Below are 23,346 nucleotides of genomic sequence, written 5' to 3' on the forward strand. Positions count from 1 at the left end.
AATTCACAATAGAATAATATATGCAAAGCTTAAACGACAACTTTCTTATGACAAAAGTGTCTGATTTTGATACTCAAAAATTTTTGTTAATAATTTCAAAATAAAACGAATGTAATTCTTGTGAAACTCCTCATTTAACTGAACAAAAATTTATTTGTTCATACATCTTCGGCTTTGACTACTGAAAATTCGACCTTTACATACTCGGTGCACCGCAGACTTCACTCACTCTATATATAGGCCAGCATCGAGAGAGGTCACTGCTTCTTAGGGAGCCCACAGTGTTATATACGTCTGTGTTATTCAAACTGCCAATATGGCCCAATGTGCTACGTGTGTGGTAAGAGCATTTTTTGAATGTTAAATAATTTTCTGGTCCCGTTTAATGAACAATTAGGTTCAGTTTTGTCACAAAAGCGGAACCGCCATATTGGTTTGATGACGTAACGGCCGTTTTCAGTTTTCACCATGTTTAACTTGAGTATTGTTGTCAGTAGAATGTTGATCTTTCGACAATTGTGCATTAGACGCCAATATATTTCTAGGTACCTCACTTTTTTAGAATTTAATAAGCACTTATCAGGGATTTTCAGAAAGACCTGCATTTTGTTGCTACGGTCTACGGACAATTGGCAATTCGGTGAATTGGACATGGTCTATTAAAAAAATATTACACAATTTTCTTAATGTTTGTGAACTGGACCTGATTCAGATGGTCAGACCTTTTACCCATACAGGGATTGAAAAGAGGTGTGGAAAATACTCACATTCTGAATGGCTAAAAAAAGATTTTCTGAAATTTTTTGTTAATAAAATATATTTTTCTATAACCATATCTGCTTTTAGATCAATTATCTCCTCAATTTTTACTTGAACTGCATGATTATGCTGCAAAATGCAAGGTTTCAACTTCAGACAAAATGTGTGACAGTGTGACTTTAGCAGTTTAGGCTAAAATGAGTTTTAGAGACACAAAATTTTGATAAGTGTTATTTTCTTGATAGGCAAGTACTATCTAATTTTAAATTTGAGTGACTAAACAAAATTTTCAAGCTGCAAGTTTATTATTATTATTAATGAGTTGGATTAATATATGAATATTTAATATTTTTTTAACTTTGGATTTATTTCTGGCAATCATAAAAATTATTTTGAATGGTGAACTCAATTTACAAGCTATTTCTGCCATGTCAAAATGGCTCATTCAGTCATTATATCATAAATTGGAAACAATCATAGGTATATAGGTATGTATATTTATTCAATTCAGAATCAGTTAAGCACCAGATAACATGTATAGTACCGTAAAATGGGGTAACTTAGACCGGCAGGGTAACTTAGACCACTTTTTGTTTTTTTAACAAAAACCCCCAAAACTCAAAAACTATTTGACATAGAAGATTTTGTCAATGGGCATTAAAGGCCTAATACTGAGGCTACATAACACAATAGAAAGATTTAAAAAGTTTGCATATCTAATAGGTTAAAAAATTAAAAATGTGACCCCCCAAAAAAAAGCTATTATTTAAAGCCTGTCAGAGTACCCCTCTCCAATTTTTTTATTTTTTGGTTAAATAACTTCAGGTTTTGATGCATTGTAGTAGAACTCTTTTAGTTACACATGCAAATGACAAATTTTAGGAAAGGGTCATAGTTTGCAAATGAGGGGCGCGGCCTCCAAATGGGGGAACTTAGACCACCTAATGTCAACCCTGACGGGGTAACATAGACCGGCTTGGAAGTTAATATAAAATTACCATATATAACATATTTTATGTTTGACAGCCTATTTATGTTTTTTCTCTATGTTTCAGACTACAGAGTCTTATATATGGTAATTTTAACTTAATTTCCAAGCCAGTCAATATTTACCCCGTCAGGGCTGCCATTAGGTAGCCACATTACCCCATTATGGGGCGGTGCCCCCCATTTGCAAACTATGACACTTTCCTCAAGTTTGTCATTTGCATTTGTAACTAGAAGAGTTCTACTACAATGCACCAAAACCTGGAGTTATTTGGAGTTATTTTACCAAAAAATATAATTGGTTTTACCACCCAGTCTAAGATACCCAAAGAGCTGGGGTAACAAAGACCATCACTTTTTTTGAAATAATGAAATTACATAAAGACTATGAGAGGCAGGAGCCAGCAATTTATGGTGAGTGAAGCTAGAGTATAGACCTGTATTTTGCATGTTTCAATGTTAGTTTAATTTTGCTAGTAAAAAAATGGCATCATTTATAAAAAAAGTGGTCTAAGTTACCCCATTTTACAGTACTGTTGTTTCCAGCTGAGGTAAATTGTTGCTTGATTTATGCCTGCTATTTATCATCAATACAATCAGACATGAAAAAATCCAATATGAATCCAGCTCAAATTGGAGCAGTTCATACCATGTTTAAATTTGTGAAATTTTGCACACTAAAGAGAATCTTGTATCTAATCGTTTTAACACTCATGTGACTGAGAAAAGCTTGAAGTGTTTAATCTTTAGGGCAACCAAGATGTCAGTGTCAATAAGGATCTGTTATTTTTTGAGCTTTGGTGGGCTTGATTGAACTCCAAAAATTTCAAATTTCTAAAATTTAAATTTGTGTCACTCAAGGTTTGTTTAAAGTCTATATGCCTTGTTAGTAATGAACTATCTTCAACCACCATCAACTGGGGTGTTTTTGGCAATGAAGGGTGACTTCAGCCACCACAGCAACAGAAACAAATTGCAGCAAAATGAAATAATAAATGTTGGTTAAAGTCACCCTGGTGGCCAAAGTCACCCCATTCACTTTGGCCAATGTTTATTATTTTGTTTTGCTGCCATTTGTTTCTGTTGTAGCAGTGGCCAAAGTCACCCCAGTTGATGGTACTGGTACAGACTGACTTTTTCTGAAGCCAAATTAAGTTTTTGAAGTGCCTTGCTGAAATTTACTCTTAAAGTTCAAAAAGCAGACATTTTTTGCTAAATTTAAATTGGATCATGGTTAAAAATTTTATAATTACCCTCTACTTTCTATTTTTTTTTTTGACCCATTAAATACATCTAGTTTTGGAATTGCATGTATTTTTACAACACTTCTCTTTAACTTCACTTCTTGTTGTTTGTTTGTTTGTTTGTCTGCTACAAGTCTTGTAATCAAAATTTAACACACTTCTACTTATCCTATCAATCTGAAATTTTGCACACTTGCGTAAAGTTGGAGACAATACATGAATCAAATGTTAAAATAAATGATTTTAAAAATTGAAAAAATTTTGTCAGCTACTACGGTACAAATCTTATAACTGATATTTAACATACTTTTACCCGTCTAATTGATCTGAATTTTTGCACACTCGTGTGAAGTCAGAGGCAATGCATGAATCAATTAATAGAATAAATAATTTTGAAAAAAAATTTATATATTAAAAAATGTATATATATTAAAAAAATAAAAATTTAATTTGTTTAATATTCGAAAATTAAATGAGAAATTCATTGTACATCTGTAATATTGGAGACACTGGATTCTTTGGAAGTGTTGTCTTTAAAAAGTAATTTTTAAATGTATATTATTAGGTCAATGAATGTGAATTTTCACAGATGTAATTCATACAAGACATCCTTTTTCACAGCCTCGACTGTACAAAAGCGTCATAGAAGAGGTGATGGCAAATGTGCGTGATGCATTCCTGGATGAAGGCATTGATGAACAAGTTCTGCTGGAGGTGAAGCAGTCATGGGAACAAAAGCTAGCCGCTACCCGAGCAACAGATCACAGTGAAGCTCTGGCTGGCACCAACCAGCCGCCCAATTTAGCTCAGCAACAGCTGCAGCAAACAGCTCACCAGCAGGTAGCAAGTGGGCTTACTGGAACAAGTGAGTGATCATGCTATCATGCTATGTACACACCTAAAATAATGCTATATTTAATGTCTGAAATTTTGATTGAGTTCATTTGTAATAAAATTTGAACAGGTGAAGGAACTGGCCTCCAAAATGTTTTTATTGGAGATAAGGTGGATTTTCTTGCTGCTTTCTTTGCTTTTAAGTTCCCAGCAAACTTGTGATTTAAGCAGTATAATATGGATAACTATATAACTATATAGTTATCCATTAATATAGGTTAAAGTTATTTTTAAAGTACTTATAATAATACCGGTATTCATAATATTATTTAAATATTATGAATATTCATATTATTTCAATATTAAGAATATTCATAATATTGTCACAATTCCAAGAATATTTTTGTAGTGAATTGAATGCACTTTCAATATTTTTACTTTGTGTGAACTTAAAACATCCCATTTGTAGATATTTCATTTTCGGGTGAAATATGTTGGCTTGGAAATTTTTTTTGTGACAGTTTATTGATTTTGATAATCTTTTTTCATTGAGTTTTAGACAATTTTTTTTTTTGCAGATCCTCCTCCTCAAACAGCTCCTGTTGTGTCAACTCCTGTGAGTTGGATAGTACCTAGCATGCTAGCAAGAAATGTTTTGTCAGTGTGAAAAATATGTACAAAAAATGACAATATTTTTATTTAACTTCAATTTCTTCTGGATATTCTTATCAACAACAATAATAATGTTTCATAGTGCATGAGCTGCAGTTAACCTTTTGCTGTACCACAAATTATTCTCATCTTCATTCTTGATTCTGTGTGTTGCAGGTGAACCTAGTGCCAGTGCAGATCACAGTGCCTGCCCAGCAAGCTGGTGGCACACCTAAGACAATCACCATTCACGTGCCATCATCAGCCCTTGCCAACGGTGTTGCTGGCAATCAACTGCAATCCATCCTTTCAGCCCCATCGGCCGCCCAGACCTTCGCCATGGAGGTGTTTACTAAATTATGCAATCATATTAGTGCTTTTATCATTGAGGCTGTAGGGTTAATATACTAATTGCACATAGGCACCGCACCTCTATGAACTTAGACGTTAGAGCTAACCTCACTCAGTTCAGCGTTATTTTACTGTTGTTACTGCTGCTCTACTGGCTGTTTGGGCTGAAAATCACAAGGCTGCTTGTTAGCCTCTGGATGGCAAAATTGGTGGTTTCAAGTAAACATGTCTAAGGAGATACTACCGTTTGGCAGTTAATTTGAAAGTAGACATCGGGAACATTGAGATAACTTCTGTGACGTCAACAACAGATTTAATTTATCAGATAAGTTTTCCACTGCCTGTCACTTTGTCATGTCAGGATATTACCTGTGCCTGAAATCTTAATTCTGGTAGTTCTATAATACAGCATAGAAAACGAGACTGGATTTAAAATCTGACAGTTTTCAAAATTCTATGCTAGCAAATTTTATTTTCATCAGTGAAAAACTGAAATATTTAAATCTTGAAACGTGAGTTCAATGATGGTTTGAACAGGCATTTTTATACGTAACTCATGCTTGTGCACATGTTACTTGTAATTTTAAGGAAGATAATTTTATAATTGCAACTTGATTTGAGGGTTTGGTAAAGACAACGAGACTGATTAACCTGCTGGTAAAGTTGATACTTGAATTTTTTTTCTAGCCTGTCAATGTTAGATATTTTGTTCTATATGGGATGAAACATGGCAATGAATTGTTCACATTAGGGGTTCTCTTGTTAGCTATCATAAAAGGTTTTTGTTGGGAGAAGTTTTTACTTTCAATAAGGTATCAATTGACTCCCATATGTAATGCATCTAACCTCAATATGCGATAATACATTTAACAACTCAATGGTAAAGTTTTTGAGTGAATGATTCCTCGTTTCAGGCGACACAAGCAGCTGAAGTGATCCAGCGTCAGCTGAATGCCGCCCTGCAGCAATGTGGCGTGACGCTTCCTCCACAGCTCCTGCAGTTTGGCTCCCAGCCACAGGTGGATGGCGCCGTGGACTTGCCTTCAGGTGAGTTAATGAATTTGTTTTGGCTATACTCCAATTTTAGAGTATTTAGAGCGTGCTTGTAATCACGAGATTGGTTAGAATAAAAAAATCATAAGTAGTTTCTATCACGTCATATATTTTAAAGTTGGACACTCGGAGTGATTACTCTTCCAAATTTACGTTACGTTCAGGTTCAGATATTAACAAATTATCGTTTTATCAGGTTGACGCTGAGTGGCGCTTGATATGCACATACGATAAGGTTATTTTTTGAAAATTTTATGGCAAAAATAGTACAAATAGAGGGTTGTAATGAAACAATGATACATTTCATAATAAATTAAGAAATTCAAGTTCACATCCTACGTTAACAAAAATCTCTAGTACTTGACAAAGGTAATCTGAACACAATCAAAAGTCCAAAAACCTATCAGTTTACATCATTAAAATCATGTAATTTTACCAGAACGTTGCAGTTCCGTTGAGCCGTATGACTGTTGTAAACGACCGTAACTTGCGCGGCCGTATGTTCAGCGGCCGTACCGCTGCTGTATTCTTGTGTCCACTTTCACAGTTGCTCTTTCTTCATGGCCGTATTTCTCGCGCTATAGTGATATCTATATAGTGATATCGCGCTATAGTGATATCGCGCTATAGAGATATCGCGCTATAGTGATATAGTGGCCGGTCTAACCGTAGAGTTTATGACGACCGTGCTTTGGTTGATGACTGTAACCGTACCGTTTCTTCTTGCGACAGTTGTGACTGTACCGATAAGTCTTGGTGTAGAGCTCGAAAACTTGTATCTTCTAATGATGGGCGTTATAATCGTTGCACAACTCGTGGCCCCCTCTCGCATTGTCTCACAGCTGAGTCGCAGCCGTAGTGTTGATGTTGATTTTCTTGACGTGCTCACCGGACTCTTGGCTGCCTCGATAAGTCCAGTTTTTTCTTGCGACCCTCAATGTTCGAAAACGGCAACACCGTCGGCCTCATGACCGCGGCCGTTACAAAGTCCGCTGACTGCAGACCGTGCTTGCGTGACGGTCACCTCCGTAGAACAGACTTTGGCTCGAATTTTAAGGTCCTTATATGTATACGCTAGTGTCGCGCACAGTTAAGCATATACCCTCGGAAGTGACGCCACATTCCTCGACTGGAATATCCCTCGCGCTGAGCTCGCCAACGTTCAATGTAAACTAACTCGTTCCCACGATCTCGAAACAACCGCGTCTTACATACTTGCTCTATCGCTTCGACCCGCATTCTTAGCATTCTTAACACCTACCTACGCATTATACATGTTCAATATTACCTACTTTATTCAAGATGTGGTTAGATTTGTGTCGTGATGGCAGTGTTTTTGCGCATTTTCTCATTTATGGACAAAATGCACTATTGTGCTCGCCCTGTCTGTCTGTCCGTCCGTCCGTCCGTCCGTCCGTCCATGACCTCAATTTTCCGTCGACGAGAAAATGCGCTCTCTGTCACTCACTGCAGTGAGTACTGAGTTATATTTTTTTGTCTGCATGTCTGCATTGATAAAAAAAATGAATCGAATGTTCAATTAAGTTCAGTGAATCGAAATATTAAAAAATTGTAATTACTCTTTTCACTTGTAACATTTCATTTTCGTTTCTTGGGCGTATCATACAAAGCAGTGATAAAACTTGAATCTTATTTATTTTGTAGAAACTAGTTTTTGAATTTGATCAAATGTACGTAGTTAAGTATATTGAATACTATATTGATACTATTCATAACGGGAGTGATCCTTGAAGCAGTATCATTAAATAAAAACTTCTCCTGTAGGTACTCGTCCCAAAAGTCGTAAGGTGAGCAGGATATCGAGCAAGAAGGCCAATGGAGCTCACTCATTGGTTGCTGGAGATGCGTCCTTGCTCGAGTCTGAGGTGAGGTGAATTCTTGTTCTTGCGACGAAATACTAATAAATGACGAGACAAACACCAGGCCATTCATCTAAACCAGGAATTTTGTTCGTTACTTGATCAGGAGTTTTGAATGTTTTTTTTTTTTGCCTGCAATACTCGAACAACTTGGGTGATGAATAGTTTCGCGCATACTTGTGTTATCAAAATTAATTTACGAGGCATCAAGATTAGTACTTTACTTCGAAAGTTTAATTTTGCAGGATGGAAACACACTTGCAGTCATGCCTGCTGCTGCTGCTGCCGCTGTCGCCACCACCACCATTCAGTCTTGCACACGTGACGACACAGCAATTAAAGTATCAGCGGACAGAGCTACGTTGGACCGACTGCTCATGGAAAGGCTTACTCTGAATCAGGTTTGCAATAGCCTTCTTAATTATACTCTATCATTTATTGAAGTCCTGTTCCTCATTTCCAGTCTTCGGGAGAATAGGAACTTTTTTTTATTCCCGTATCGTGCAGTTCTGTCTTCATGGACATATTTACACCAATTATGTATTCTCAAAATGATTCTGTCTAATTCTGTATCCACTCTATCTTCGTTTTTCCTGTTTCCATTCGTGTTAGAATTGTGATTAAATACTCTGAATAAGATCTAGAAAACTTTAATTTTCCGTGAAGAAGCAAAAATTTTGTTATTTGTCGGTGAAGGGGTGATTTGAGATGTGTACGGATGAGAGCTGAGTTAGGATGTTATGAAGTGTTGGTTGATGTTATTTGTGCGTTGACGTTTAGATGTGGTTTTAACCTTACATGAATATATAAGGAAATAAGTTAATTTTCAGTTACTGTTCCAACATTTGACATTTTCATGAGCTCATGGTCAATCATTGTCGCCATGCTTATGGTTGAAAAATTTTGCATGCATATGGTTGAAAATATTTAAGCTAAATCATAAAGGATATCTCGGTGTCCATGTCCATTAATGAAGCTCTTGGATGATCCCATTGACCCCCTCTTTACTTGGGAGATATCAGGACACTCTTGCTCTAAGTGATTAACGAAAATGCGAGTTGAATAAACTGTTCAAGATAGATAAGAATAAACTAAAAACATGTTAACAGACGGACGGCGGGTGTGACGACAGTTCTGATGAGATGTCGGGCGATGATGACGACGATGACGATGACAAAGAAGAGGAGGATGAGAAGGATAAGAAGTACGGCATGGATGATGAAGAGGAGGAAGACGATGCTGGCGATGTCAATGAGGTGAGCAATTAATAAGGAAATTTTGAATAATAATAAAAAATAAGCATTCATTTCTGGCAAACAACGTTAGTTGAGAGTTGATTTATTTGAATCAACGTCGATTTCGAGTTGATTATGAGATGATTTCGTGGAAAAACGTTGATTATGGGGTAATTTCGTTAAAACTACATTTGATCAATGTTATTTAAATTAGATGCCTGGTGGTTTAGAAGAATTACGGCATTAGCACAGGTTTAGTACGAGTTTAGTAACCTAATTGGGTAACTTGTGACGTATATATAGCATATTTGAAGTAAAGATGTTTGTTCTCAGTGTGATATATTGGTTCGTTTAGTCTCACTGTTGCAGGATGTTTTCTGAAAACTTCAACTTTAACATCTGACTGTGCAAATTAGAGGGTTGAAAAGTGTGCTAATATTATATTTTTCTTTCAATATTTTATACCACGTGCAGGATCCGTTGAATTCGGCGGATGATTTGAGTGATGATGAAGGCGGCGAGGCATTCGAAACTGACAACGTCGTTGTGTGTCTCTTCGATAAGGTAATATTGAGGTTTGCTTTGATAGCAAACTCTTGAATGTGTCTGGTTTTAAATATTACGACAAACATTTATTTTCAATTCGAGTATACTTGTCCGCTTGAGTAATGACGTGAGAAAAAACAGTTCAGTAATTTTCTTTGGATAAACTCGGTTTGATAGCTGGCAGTCAGTGTCACTGTAAAATGCAATGTCATTGCACTTATCCAATTCTCACGCTGTATCGCATTGTGAAGATTGGCGATCACAAGTGATATAAAAAGCAAGAGTTGAATATGAGATAACATTATCGTAGCATCACTACCGTATTTTTTCACTATCTATCCCTGTAAAATATCTAGCTAAATAACTTGCATGTGCGTGCCGCAGGTGACCCGTGTGCGCAACAAATGGAAGTTCAACCTCAAGGACGGCATCATGAACTTGAAAGGCAAAGATTATGTTTTCTTGAAAGCCACTGGGGAAGGCGAGTGGTGATGTGTCTAGAAATTTTGTCCTGCTCTGGAACTGGATTTCATTCGTTCCCTTAAGCCTGGGGTGATACTCTGGTCATGGAACTTGTGGCCATCTGAATGAAAGGAATCTTTTAATCCGTACATTTGAAGTCTATTACTATTTACGTTGAGGACGGTGTGGCATCTGTGCACTTATGAATGATGTATTCTTTAAATTAACCACAAATCACCGTATGTGCTACTCAGGTTAATTTAAGGTTGAGCTGCTTCAACGTGGATCATTAGCCAATGTCGTTTGTTCGTAAAAGCTTCTTAATATAGATCATTATATGTTCATTCAAAGTTTAATGCTTCTAGCGGTTATGTTGGGCATATTTTTTGTCATGAACCAATTAGAAAATGGAGTTTATTTTGTGTGTCAGAAGTGGATGTAGTAACGTCGTCAGAAGTCGCCAGGTGCAAATGTAATCAGTTGTTTCATTTGTGTACGTTCTTTTATTCGTTAGCCTAAGTATTTGAGTGTGACGGATTGCTAATTCAAGTATCATATATTGATATTTTTCCGTCTCCATTATATTCTGGAAGTCGGAGCGAAAATTTTCTTATTTTAACTAACATCCTGGCGGATTTTTATTGGCAGTGCGCAATATGATCGACCCTCTTTTGTTACACATAATTTTTCGGAACTCGTGATCGAGTTGATGTACGATGACAATTTTCACTCTGTGTGCAAACGTACTTACGACTATGATTGAAATTAATGCTAAACAGTTGAGACTAGACATTCCAGTTACTGACCAGTTATTCATGAGGAGTCATTTCAATGATGATGATTTTTCCTATATGTAATCAGTTAAATAACTCGCGTCTTTTGTAGGAGTTGAGTGTTCCTCTATACTTGTGCTTGTTGTCAAAATTCATCGAACCAGAGGATTATTTTATTGGGTGCCCTTTTTCGTCTCTGGGTGTTAAGAGTCTTGTTTTCTGCGGCTTTGAAAATTGAATTCCTTCTTTGATCTTTTTTTTCCATAACCATGTTTGAAATTATTTATTTTTTTTCAGTAGGACTGCAATAATAGTGTAAATAATGATGCCCATTATTTAACATTATTATCGAATTGTGATATCCTGTAAATAGGAGCGGTGATTGGAGCGTAAAACGTATTGGCGAGAATAATGTTTGATACTGTATGTGCCTAACGCCATACGACGTTGTTATTCTAGTTTCAGAGCGAGTTCTAGTTCATAGTACCTGAATAAGGGTATTGGAGGTGGGATTAAATAGTGAGTTGGATTCTTGTTTTACCTTGGTAGCGTTTCTTCATTCCAGTCCCAGTTTAGTTCTTTGTTGTTAGTCTTTTCTATGATCGACTTGCAGTTGAATCCATCGATGCCTAAAGTTTGTCGCCGTAGATTTTGTTCTAAATCTTTTTATCCTGAGTTACTCTACCAAACCTCTAGTTAGTCTAGTATATTCTAGTGTAATAATATGCATGCAACTCCACTGCTCATGAGTGAAGCAATCTCTTCCGTTTGGATTTGTCACCAGCCTAGTTTAAACTCATGCCGTCATTTTAGACGTTTGCACTTGAGTGATTATTTTCAGTTTTATGTGAATATATTGACTTTTTAGTCCAACAAGCTCCCACATCGCTATACATGAAATTAATCCTCTCCCCACGCGTATGGGACAGGTTGTAAGGTTTTAATTCGTATTGTTTTTGTATTTTGAACTGCGTGAGGGCTTCGTTGTGTTGATCAGATTAATAACTGGGCGATTTGAATATTTATTTAGAATTTTGTTTCTTTGCGTGTAAGCAAAGAAGAGGGTTTACTTGTTGAGCGGCACGTTAGGATAAACTCATGATATTGCGTTGCGCACCTGCTTCTTGCATGGTGCCATGTGTGAATATCACTCGCTATGTCAACATTAATGATCGTTTGTTCAGTACAGAGAACTCTATGAATGTTGCGTATTAAAAGATTCAAAGTATTGTTTTCATTTTTCACCTGTCTAGGTTGTGAGCCAAAACAAGTACATGTGGAATGTTGCAACGACACACGAGGAATATTGTAAGGGCACGTGGAGATGATAGCGGAACTATCTCACCTGCAGAAAACAAGAGTTTTCTTGTTGGGGGCCGTGGACAACCCCCCAGGCTCCTCAGTCCAAATCAACCTGAAAGAGCTAGGAAAATGTAAAGTTTTATGGAATATAAAATAGAAACAATCGAGCACATCCTTTCAAGCTGAACGGCAATAACCTTCAGCGATGACTATAAATCCGACCATTTTAGTTTCCTCTATTAAGTAATGAACTCAAGGTTAATAATGAAGTAATTTAATCTTAAGTACAAAACCGTGTGACACTACACTTAAGCTTATTTCGCGAGAATCCTGTAGTCGGCCTTGTAATATATATATATATATATTCAGTGGGCGGATGAATTCGTTTTCTGACTAATTTGAATCGTCAAGATAACCTTCACTGTCGTCAAGTAAAATATTGTTCTTCACTGAAAATAATATATACGGTACTGAGGAAAGCGTTTCAATTTTGCTTCTTAGTAAAAAACTCTGATTTGACCTTTCATCATGAATTTCTCGATAAGCGAGATATATCTTGTGAGGGATATGTACTGGATGTATTTCAAGTTCAAAGTGCTAATAGCTTTCAGAAAAAAAAATCGTCTAATCAGCGAAGTGAAGACGCAACAGACATGTTTCACAACCGGCCCTGCGGCTGCAAAGGGCAACGTTCTTGCCTAGCATGCGAAGCGCAGTTCGGGGCCTTCAGCGTTTCGGGTGGCATTTCAGACCACATGAAGGTGAGCGAGGTTTCGACATTCGAAATATACGCCAGTTTTTGCAACATTAGCAAGGCCTTAAGACTTGAGTTACTTCTGGACCCTTGTTGACTGCTCATAGGTTATAGACGACGTCTTGACAGACGAGTATGCCAAATCAGAAGCTACAGAAGACAAATTAGAAGCTATAAAAATTTGGCCAAGAAGTAAACCAGGCGTACAAAAAGCACATTTACTTAATAATTTCTGTCGGCCAGGAGACGAGCGTGGTCTTCTGTCCTCACTGCGAGTTGGCGTGGCCGGGATGGGGAGTGAGCGACTGGCAGTCTCATCCGCAACATAAGGGTCAACCTGTCCAGTGAGTTATTTCTACATTTCTAAACACGTTTCCTGTTCATTTTGAGAAAGAAATATAAATAATATACGTGCTACAATTATTTGCATGGTTGACACGCAAATGGAGAAAGTTGTTTTACTGAGGACAGGATAGAGGGCGTGAAGCTGGTGCTGGACTTCGTGACCGAGGACGAGGAAGCAGAGCTCCTTGAGAAGCTTGACCAAGTGCCTTGGGATACTTCACAGAGTGGGAGGCTCAAGCAGGTTTACCATTAGCTTACTTAAGATCCAGCCTATTGTCGAGTGGAGTATTGACAAAAATTATGAGCCAGCTTGAAGCATCTCACGTTAGGATGACTTAAGCTATTACTTGCGCTCCAATATTGTTAGGTACTTATTATTCCAGTAGGGCAATGATTTCTCTTTGTTTTCAGAACTATGGTCCAAAATGTAATTTCAAGAAACGGAAAGTGAAGCTGGATGGTTTCAACGGCTACCCACTATTCACCAAGTTTCTGCAAGATCGTTTCCGAGATGTTGATATATTGAGAGATTTCCTGACAGTTGAACAGTGTTCCCTGGACTACACACCCAGCAGGGGAGCGTCCATTGATCCCCACATTGATGACTGCTGGATATGGGGCGAGCGAATCCCTACCTTGAGTCTCATGAGCGACTCTGTTTTGACTCTGACGCTATATGAAGGTCGTGACTCACGCTATAACCTCCCTGATGTGAAAACTTACCCTTCGGTTGTGAGTCCACAGGGACTAGTCAAAACAATGGATCAGTTACGAGAATATTACAATGGAGGGAATTCAGCTGAGGAAGAACTTGGTCGAGCCGTCAGTCTGGACGCAAAAGGTTTGGATTGCTCACAATCTGCTGCTGGCTCACCTGCACCGAGAGATCATAGCACTACGCTATCATCAGCACATGCATCACGTTCTCAAGATGCCTGTTCTCGAGCTAGTGAAGTCGCTATTTCATCACAAGAAATTAGTTCTGAAGGTAACAGAGCAGTGAAGCCGACTGGGGTGCGAGTGGTGCGAGTGCCAATGCCGCGTCGTTCACTGCTCGTGCTCTACGGCAGCGCTCGCTACGACTACGAGCACAGGGTGATGCGCGACGACGTGCCGCAGCGACGCGTTTGCATCACTTACAGGTAGGTTCTCCGCTCACATGAGTTGCACTAAAGGTAAAGCTGTATCGCTATCGAAAATTTTACGGCAAATCTTAAATATTTCACATAGGGACAGGTGTAGCTTTTATTGGTTCACTTTTCAAGTCGAATTAAACATTTTACTTGAAAAATCATCGTAATCAAATCTATAGGGATAGGAAATTTCGCCTATGCTTCAGATTGGGATGAGAACGTGTACCTACACTATGAAATACCTATAAGAGAGATAATAGTCGAATTTAACAAGCTAACAACTGGATAACCTCATAAGATGTTATTATATGTTTTTAAGATAATCCTGAAGTCATCGTTTCTCCAGAGAGCTGACCCCCACCTTCCTGTCGTGTGGACCACAATCGCAAGTCGGAGCAGAGATCCTCGAGGCTGCCCAGGAATTCTGGGACCACACTGTGGTATACTCGACCTCTGCCACGACCGCAGATGGAGAGAAAAACGTCAACGGGCCATTGCAAACTGCGGTGGCGGTGTAATGCTAGTATCTATACTCGACACATTCCTTGTAATAGAGCCAACTAAGCTGAAGAAAAAATCATTTTGATTCTTACTTGAGGCAAGAATTTTATAGTGACAACCTCGATGTACGATGTTAGTTTCAAATTATTTCAATCTTATGTCAAGAGGGTTAAGATGTGCATGCTGATCTCGTCGCAAAAACAGGGATAGCAACAAGAATTTTTGCAATAAAGATTTACGTATTTGTATTCATATTATCATCAGCAGTCGGATAAGAACCTATTAATCACATACTCGTACTTTAAACTCGCAGAAAATTAAAGAAGTTTTAAGCACAAATTATATCCAATATACAAAGCAATTATATGTTTTACAAACCGAGGAGAATTTTTTATTTATGCCCAGGAATTTAACCTCTACTCTTAATTCGATCATTTGCTATCGCTGACATGTAACTGTGCTGCACCATTAATTCAGTGCAGTCACAATTAATTTCAATAAAGAAATTTTGTAGATAAATATAAATAGAAGTGACAATATTAATTTTTACTTCAATAAAGTAACAACTTTTACTTAAAAATGGAGAATGAATATAATAATATTACTCGCAATAGTCTTCAACCATCCAATTTGCTAGAATGCATCTGGAGATATTTTTTTAAATTCAAAATTAACCAAGTAATTCATTTACGAAATGAATCTTTCAAACAAAAAACTAGGTATCTGCATTAAACAAAAAACTATTTGCATTGATATAAACTTAAACGGAAATAAATTTTCCTTGGAGCTCTAGATGCTTGGGTAGATTATGCAAATGCACCTAAAGTTCCTGCTTTAATGTTGTTTTGCAACACAGCCTAAGCACGAAACGATAATAGAAAAGACCGAGGCAACCCAAGCAGCAAGATATTACAAGACCAAAGCAACCCAGCCAGCGATGAGCATGACGCCGCCGTATGGAGTGTACTGGCGCACTGTGCGTGATCCCGTCAGCGCGTAGTAATAACAAGTGCCGCAGAACACCAGCATACCGAGACCGAGGAGCGACCCAGCCTGCAACACATAGAGCTATTTAGATTCATCTAAATGATAAGCATCGTCTTACAATCTGCAACAGACAAATATCGCTAGTAATTTGTTATGTTAAATTAAGGCTTTTCAAGGTTAGGGTTTGTGACAAACTAACACCGCATCAATTTACATAGTATTCAAGTCAAATGATATTTTAGTACATTTTCAAATCTTGATATCTATATGAATTCACTTTAAAATATTTCTTATTATTTATAAAGGTTCAGTAAATCACAGCATTCAGGCTCATGATATGATTTCTGAAGCAAGCATAATGACGCACATATACCAAACCACTCAAACAATATTTTTATAATTCTTCTATCAAAGTCACAAACTATACTAAACTCACTAGTTTTGGTCTCTTGCAGAGTGGCACTCCAAGCAGAGCTAAAGTGTGCAGGAAATGATATCTGTTGGCGGTCTCATAAACCTGCTTAAGCTCTTCTGCTGTGCCTCGCTGATAAAAAACTGTAACCAAAATTTAATGCTTGTGTAAAAGTGGCAGATGGGAATATATTGTACGGAAATTTGATTCACATTTTATGATCAAAGTAATCACTATGATGGAATCAATAACCTGAGGTAGAAATTTAGTCCAGATGCATTTCAGAATATACTTTATTCTTTGACTGAGGTGAACAATTGTTAGCCATGGGCTTGGCTTTAATGTACTAACATTGATGAATCTTGAGCTAACAGATCTATTATATTCTAAAATCCTGGTTCTATTGACATCACAGTGAAGAACATCAATATTTTGGCAGATCCTGGACAACATGACTCACAACGTGTGAAAGATTAAATAAATTATAGAATACATCTCACTAGGCTACATTGCAGTCATCATTCTTTGCAAAAAACAAACACACAGCTCCGCCAAAAACACTTCAACATGTACCCAGATATTACATGTCGGTCCACCTAAGCCGTCATGATGTAACACCCTCCCAACAACAGTGGCACTATAAACCATTACTTGACAGCTTTCATGCAGTAAATGGGCTTTTTAACAGGGAACAAGTAACACAACAACAGTGAGGAGAAAGGTTAAGAGCCACTTTAATGTTTGGGATTATAACTCCCATTACTTGTATTAATCATAAAATTATGTGTGTATAAGTTTAAAGACTTGCCCATTCTATGTGAGTTGGTCTGGGTTGCAGTATAGAATTTCTCATTAATCTTTCATTGTTTTGAAACACCTTGTTTCAGTTCTTCAGAGCACTTAATAACCACACTAAATGGAATTTGTAGAAAACCAGCAAATGATAGAAATATGACATGTGTACAAAAACTAACTAGAGTAAAGGAAGAAGAACTTATATATAATTAGTGCTACTCTTCCATGTTAGGTGAAGCTGATCAAATTCACAGTGAACCCACTGGTCATGAAAAATCCATCACTTTCTGCTTTTGATACATAAAGCTTTTTAGGATGGCAATATTTCAATAGAAGAAAGTTAAATTTTTAAATACCAGAGTAAATTTTTAAATACCTGAGATTAAGAGAAATCATTTGAAAGTTGAGTGAACTGTCATACCATGTGCTCCGTAGGCCCCCATAGCAACAGCGCAGGCTCCTGAGATGCCAGCCATCCGAACAAAAATACGAGTCCAAGAAGGGATGACTATCATGTCTGCTGGCAACCTCTCCACTATTTTTGTTATGGGAGGAGCCTGAGCAAGAAGTTTCATAGTTGGTATTAGTTGATTTGAAATGCATTCAAGCATAATCAGTATTCAGCTTTTGTTCTGCTTCTTGCATGATGATACATAATGAAAATAATACATATATAAAATTCACTCATCAAAACTATAAAATTGTAATGTTTTCCACGATTAACATTTTTATATTGTTAAGAATTTTTTTAATTATAACAAACAAATCTTACATTCATGTAAGCACAATGAGTTCCTCATTAATCATTTTAGACAATATAATATCTGCAACAATTTGACACCATTTCTGTTCATGGTAATTGACAGCCGAGAAAGTTGAGCCTAAATGGTCAATTCCCTGGTGATTCTAATAATACAGAGCAAAATTTTATTTGAATATTATTTATCACTCAATTTCACTTCTAAATTATTCTGTTCTTTATCACCAGTGCCACTTAATTAGTAAATGGCAATAAAAAATGAAATGAATTAAGAACAATGATCCAAGTTAGTGGAGCTACCATCAATGACATTTGAGTTGCCACTCATCTGATACCTACTGCATTAACTGGCTTCAGGCCATAGAAATATATAAAATACTGGTCACAACTATGAATTGTAGGCAAGATTCCCACAACTGTCAATAACAAATAGGGGTAAGAATAATACTACTCAGAACTATGATTTGTACGGTTTGATTATCACATGATGTCTCAGAAGTCGTTTTGAGTGGCTGAAAATGTGGTTCAGTTTTGTTTTCAAATTAGATCATTTCAGAGAAGGCCGGCAACTTAATTTTGGTGGACAGGTTATTGGTACTGACAGTACATGAATTACATGAAAGTTACCAACCTTCAATAAAATCAATTGAAAGGATCCATTTTATAAACAACTGAACCATATCTTTTTAGCCATTAGTGTAATAATTTGAAACAATTTTCTAGTTATTATGTGGCAATCAATCCTTACAAATTGTACTTCAATTAATGACAACTGACAAGCTAAATTGGAATTTTTCTACTTATTAATGAAATCTCACAACTCCAAAGTGACTGATTTTCAATTTATTTTGAATCTCATGGCCCAATTGTGCAGTTTTAGTAAAAATTAGTCAAGAGAAAATTTATCTAGCAACCCTGAAAATAGCAGAAAAGCCCTAGTTGCAGCTCATTCACTAGTAGATATATTCCAGGCCAGGCATGTCAGCTGACAGCAGCAAGGTACAAGCAGTTTCTGCTGAGTGACAATTTATGCGTATTCAAAATTTCATTCAATATTTGTTCAGTGGGTAGTTAGGAAGAAATTCCTTGATCACTGCAAATATTGGCCCATATCAGTATCACCATATAACTCACCAATAAACGCAAATTAAAAAAATTTTTCACAAGCTAAACATCATTGTTCCTTGTTATGTCCTAATGAAAATGTGTACCAAGTTTCATTGTTACCAGTGTCTCAACGCAGGTGAGACGAACTCATTGCCTACTTTATCTGACTAGTTGGTAACAATGAATGAACTAAACTAATATGATGACTAAATTTAGAAAAGGAAAATGAAATGCAAATACTGGTTCTGATAAATATTTGGATCTCATACAGTAAAAGTGACAGGAAAATGACAGAATAAAGGAAAATGTGTAAAAATTATCTTGAAAACTTGGTTGGCGTTGTTGCAGACGGGCAATACCAAATTAAAATGTTTAGTAAAAATCTACGTGAGAAGCTCAGCATTGCCGACGATGATGCTGAATTACTACCAATAAGTTGGGACGCGGCGCATTTTCTTAACTTGGTAATTACCGACGTGCGTGATGACGAGGTACATGGCCTCTATTTGCGCCGGTTTATTAAGCGCGCCAACCTTTTCGCTCACCTGTTTGGACGCGGACGCGGACACGCTGCTCTCGAGGCTGCCTCTGAAACAGGAGCTTGCGCAATTTCGGTATTTGCAGTGCAACGGTTTGCCAGCTCGGCGATCAAGCAATGGGACGCAATCGCATCCAGCTACCTGGAGCTACACAACGCATTCCGTGCAGAGAACCCAAATTGTGTGGATAACGAGGAGCTTCAATACCAGCTATTTGGTAGTGACTTCGTTTTCGACCTGTGCTGCCTGTTGGATCTCATGGAGCCGATTCGGCGGCTTATGGAAATAGTTCAAGACTTAAAACTTCCTCACTGGAAGATTGCAGTGCTTTGGCCCAAGGTCTCCGATTTCTTGTCGCAGCGCGCTGAAGAATTTTGCCTCGATGACTATCCATGTTTGAAGGAGAGCTACGATAACGTGCGTCCAGGTGGTATGTACAAAGGTGTACCTCTACTAGAGGGATGGCTGGTAGAGTCCCAGAAGGCTGGTGGCCCAGTAGATTGGCGTGTGCGAGAACAGAAGGATATGGAGGCGGATGTGGTGAGTTTCGCCTGTGCGCTTCATTGGAGCTTCAATCAGCGCATCGCCAAGTGCATGGGTGAAGCGGGTGCTGATTGTGTTATTTTAGACGCTCCTTCCATCGTGCGCCTGCTCGGAGAAGAAAATCGTGAAGAGTTCGTGGAAGAGTACACTCACTCAGCAGCAGCCACTCGGCTCGTTGACCTGGCAGCGAGACACGAGAATCTTAGATCATCTTTGAACGTAAAGCTCGCTCGAAAGTACATTGCGTCCTACGTTGCTGCTTTTCACGAATCTTTCTTATCTGGTGTTGGCAGGGATAATTGGCTGACACCTGCTGTCAGCGGTCCTATTACTGACGTTAAAGTGACGCAAGCAACAAGGTCTCGGTGCGATTTTAGACTGCATCTCATGGTAACAACGCAATCAGGAGACCGTATTGCCACTGTTCTAAATGAGCAAGCTGTTTATCAATCATTTTACAGCGATCCAAAAATTTTCCGTGTGGCTAGTCCATCTGCGTGCCTGCTCTTGGACTTCGGTCTGCATCGTAGTGGCTCGGGTAAGGTAACGAGCATCATTGGTAATTAAGTGTAATATATCGCATTGCACTCCATAATTGCTCCTAATCTAAGATAACTGCTAGAGAATATTTAGGTTAGAAGAAATCATTGTTATATCTATAGAGTATATAATTAGCTACATTATTCAACTTGACTACCTTATACGCTTATCGGGTGCAAACTTGTAATATTATTAGATGATAAGATGTTACTTTACTTAAATAATAGTTGGCAAGAAATGCACTTACCTATTCGAACTAACAGAGGCGATCGTGGAAACATTCTACGCAACGATGCGATCTCAGCAGCAACAGGGAGGGCAGCACAACGACACTCTGCAGCGGCGGGCGAAACTTCGATGGATGCTACCTCCCGTTGGTAGCATAGCGCTGGAACGACTTCTGGATAGCGCGGCAAGGTTGTTCTACGCAGGTGATCGAAAGCATGGACTTCGCCCCCATCGCGGCCCGTTTTTTGTTGACGCTCGAGCTACTCGATACGACGTGAGCAAAGTCGTCGACCGTCGTAGGAATCTAACGTCACAGTGTCCATTTGTTGGCCGAGCTGAAATGCCCGGATCGCAAGTGGACGAGTGAGAGGAAGCACTCTGTTTCTTTCCAGTGTTTTTTTCCTATAAAAAGATACCTCTTTCATTTTGCTTTAACATTAGTCCATGAATGATCAGCTTGTTTGCAACAGCACATTTCTTCTGTGTTCCATTCATTTCCTTCTTTTTATTTTTAGACGAATCTCAGTTGCTAATAAATCCCCCTCCTGCTACTGCTGTGCTGTGCAAATGCTTGAATCTGTAGTACAGAAAAATACAAAAATCCATACATAAAATAATTTCATCGAGCAGCAAAGCCTTTACGCAATTCAAATTTATAAAAAATGTTCATGAGCATTAGAAAAAGAAACAACATAAATATATACAATCAGGAAATAATTAATATATATTTGTTAGAATCGTTCCACCGGACCACCGCACAGAAAGATTTGGTAGACATTGCCTGTCATACGAAAATAGTATAATTTAGCGATTCCGGAGTTTCATAGCATATAATTCATCCTGGCGTACGCGCACATACTTACCTGGAATACCTTGATTTTTTTTGTTTTATTGGCGTACACTCATTGTTTTATTGGCGTACATTCAGCCACACTGCGTTGAAGCCTCCGGCGTACGCGCTGCACCATCCTGGGTATGGTAGCAATCTAGTTAACTCATATCCAACCACAACACAATGCAAATACCTACACGTTTGTGCATAGTGGCAAAGCAACAATTTTTTTAGACTCTTCATCAAGTTCATTTTTGAGTCCTATAAGTAGACCAGGAAAGTATCTTGAATACCAGCATTTTCATATATAAGAAATTGATTAAGATATTGAGTAGATGAGAAAATTAAAAATGAACTGATTCTAAAAAATCTCTGATTTGCCACTATGCGTTTGTGTGTACGGTCAGTGCGATTGCGTAATTTGCGTTGCCGCGCCTCCATATTTAAACTATTTTAGCTTTCTAAAGTACGGCGCACAGCGCATTTTTTTACCAGCATAGTACGGTGCACAGCGCAGGTTGTTAAAATGACAAAATAAATTCCCGCGCACCTGGCACATCTTCCTGACCATGGGATATATTCCATGCCTACTACAGAAGTTGTTTGCAGCATTTGCTCATTAAAAATTACCCAGGGACTGTGGGACGGTGGGACACAGCTCGAAAATGGCTGGCAATGCTTTTGACTAAAAATCCATATCTTGGCAAAGTGCTTGCACTCTCAGTCAAGTATGGAAAACATCTACCTAACTACATTTAGGGCCACAACAATAGCTTTCCCACCATTTTTGGAACAGCAAGATTTCTGCCAAATGAATTACTTACTATCTAATTGTTAAAAAAATTGCACGATCGGGCCGCAAGATTTCAGAAACATGTAGGAAAATTTCAATCCTGCACCCATAGTGGCAAAGCAGAGAGTTTTTTAGACTCTGTCTCAAGTTCACTTTTGAGTCCTATAAGTAGAGCAGTAAAGTATCATGGATACCAATCATACCAGCATTATCATACTTGAGAAATTGGTTAAAATCTTGAGTAAATAAGGCAATTAAAAATGAACTGATTCTAAAAAATCTCTGGTTTGTCACTATGCCTGCACCCCTGGGGCCTGGTAAGTTTAGTCTTAGCCTCTTAGGTATTAGTATAATGAATCTAATGATATATAAATTACCTACTAATAATAGGCTAATTCAATCATAAAATAAACATTTATTGTAGATTTTCACTAGTACACCAAAAATTGAATAACCCTATCAAGTACAATAAAAAAAATGTATACCTGTTGACTGAAGACCAATTCACCAATAACCTTGGGATATCGGAAAACTTCTCTTGATATGGGATTATTCCAGAGCCAATTAATACTGTCACCAATAATCGACATTGATAGCGCGCTAAAATTTTCAACTCTTTCTTAATATAGTTGGTTAAATTTTATAATTAAGAGATATGACGTACAATTTATCTTGCAGTTGATGTACAATGCCAATTCAACTTATTTTTCGGAATAAGGACAACACTCGACAGGACAGTCACAGGAGTACGGTATCCTGTGCTGCGGATTTATTAGTGGGCCGCAATGAAAGAAATGATAACGTTTCTGAGATCATTTAATGAAGTGAAATATCTTAAATCTATAGCATCTCTACGTACGAAGTAGATGTTTGATACAAGCTGTACATCGTGAGAAGACATAATGAATAACATTCACAAAATGAGGAATTTTATTGCACTAATACCATGGTGCCAATAATAACAATGAGACCTATATTTACCCGGCTACGGCGTGTTCAA

At 37.8% G+C, this 23,346-nt stretch overlaps 3 protein-coding genes across 4 annotated transcripts; 2 read left to right on the plus strand and 1 right to left on the minus strand.

Moving 5' to 3' along the window:
- The first annotated feature begins 218 nt into the window (after positions 1–218).
- On the plus strand, positions 219–12,003 carry LOC108673108 (transcription initiation factor IIA subunit 1). Its single transcript, XM_018160888.2, has 10 exons — positions 219–340; positions 3,612–3,855; positions 4,403–4,440; positions 4,653–4,820; positions 5,741–5,873; positions 7,665–7,765; positions 8,005–8,160; positions 8,869–9,015; positions 9,469–9,558; positions 9,925–12,003. The coding sequence occupies exons 1-10, from the start codon at positions 317–319 to the stop codon at positions 10,030–10,032; spliced, it is 1,209 nt and encodes a 402-aa protein (XP_018016377.1). The 5' UTR covers positions 219–316; the 3' UTR covers positions 10,033–12,003.
- A 55-nt stretch (positions 12,004–12,058) lies between these two features.
- LOC108673107 (alpha-ketoglutarate-dependent dioxygenase alkB homolog 4-like) lies at positions 12,059–15,192 on the plus strand. Its single transcript, XM_018160887.2, has 5 exons — positions 12,059–12,838; positions 13,075–13,175; positions 13,303–13,417; positions 13,588–14,318; positions 14,656–15,192. The coding sequence occupies exons 1-5, from the start codon at positions 12,731–12,733 to the stop codon at positions 14,825–14,827; spliced, it is 1,227 nt and encodes a 408-aa protein (XP_018016376.1). The 5' UTR covers positions 12,059–12,730; the 3' UTR covers positions 14,828–15,192.
- A 176-nt stretch (positions 15,193–15,368) lies between these two features.
- LOC108673109 (transmembrane protein 256 homolog) lies at positions 15,369–23,090 on the minus strand. Of its 2 annotated transcripts, none has more exons than XM_018160890.2 (4): positions 23,011–23,090; positions 17,426–17,561; positions 16,234–16,352; positions 15,369–15,863 (listed from the first exon to the last, which is right to left on the minus strand). In XM_018160890.2, the coding sequence occupies exons 2-4, from the start codon at positions 17,517–17,519 to the stop codon at positions 15,720–15,722; spliced, it is 357 nt and encodes a 118-aa protein (XP_018016379.1). In that variant the 5' UTR covers positions 17,520–17,561; positions 23,011–23,090; the 3' UTR covers positions 15,369–15,719. The 2 variants fall into 2 exon arrangements, with proteins under 2 accessions (XP_018016379.1, XP_018016378.1); XM_018160889.2 differs by having other exon boundaries at positions 22,832–23,079.
- Positions 23,091–23,346: the final 256 nt, after the last annotated feature.

The sequence above is a fragment of the Hyalella azteca genome, unplaced genomic scaffold, assembly GCF_000764305.2.
Source record: "Hyalella azteca isolate HAZT.00-mixed unplaced genomic scaffold, Hazt_2.0.2 contig4152, whole genome shotgun sequence".
Lineage (NCBI taxonomy): Eukaryota > Metazoa > Arthropoda > Malacostraca > Amphipoda > Hyalellidae > Hyalella > Hyalella azteca.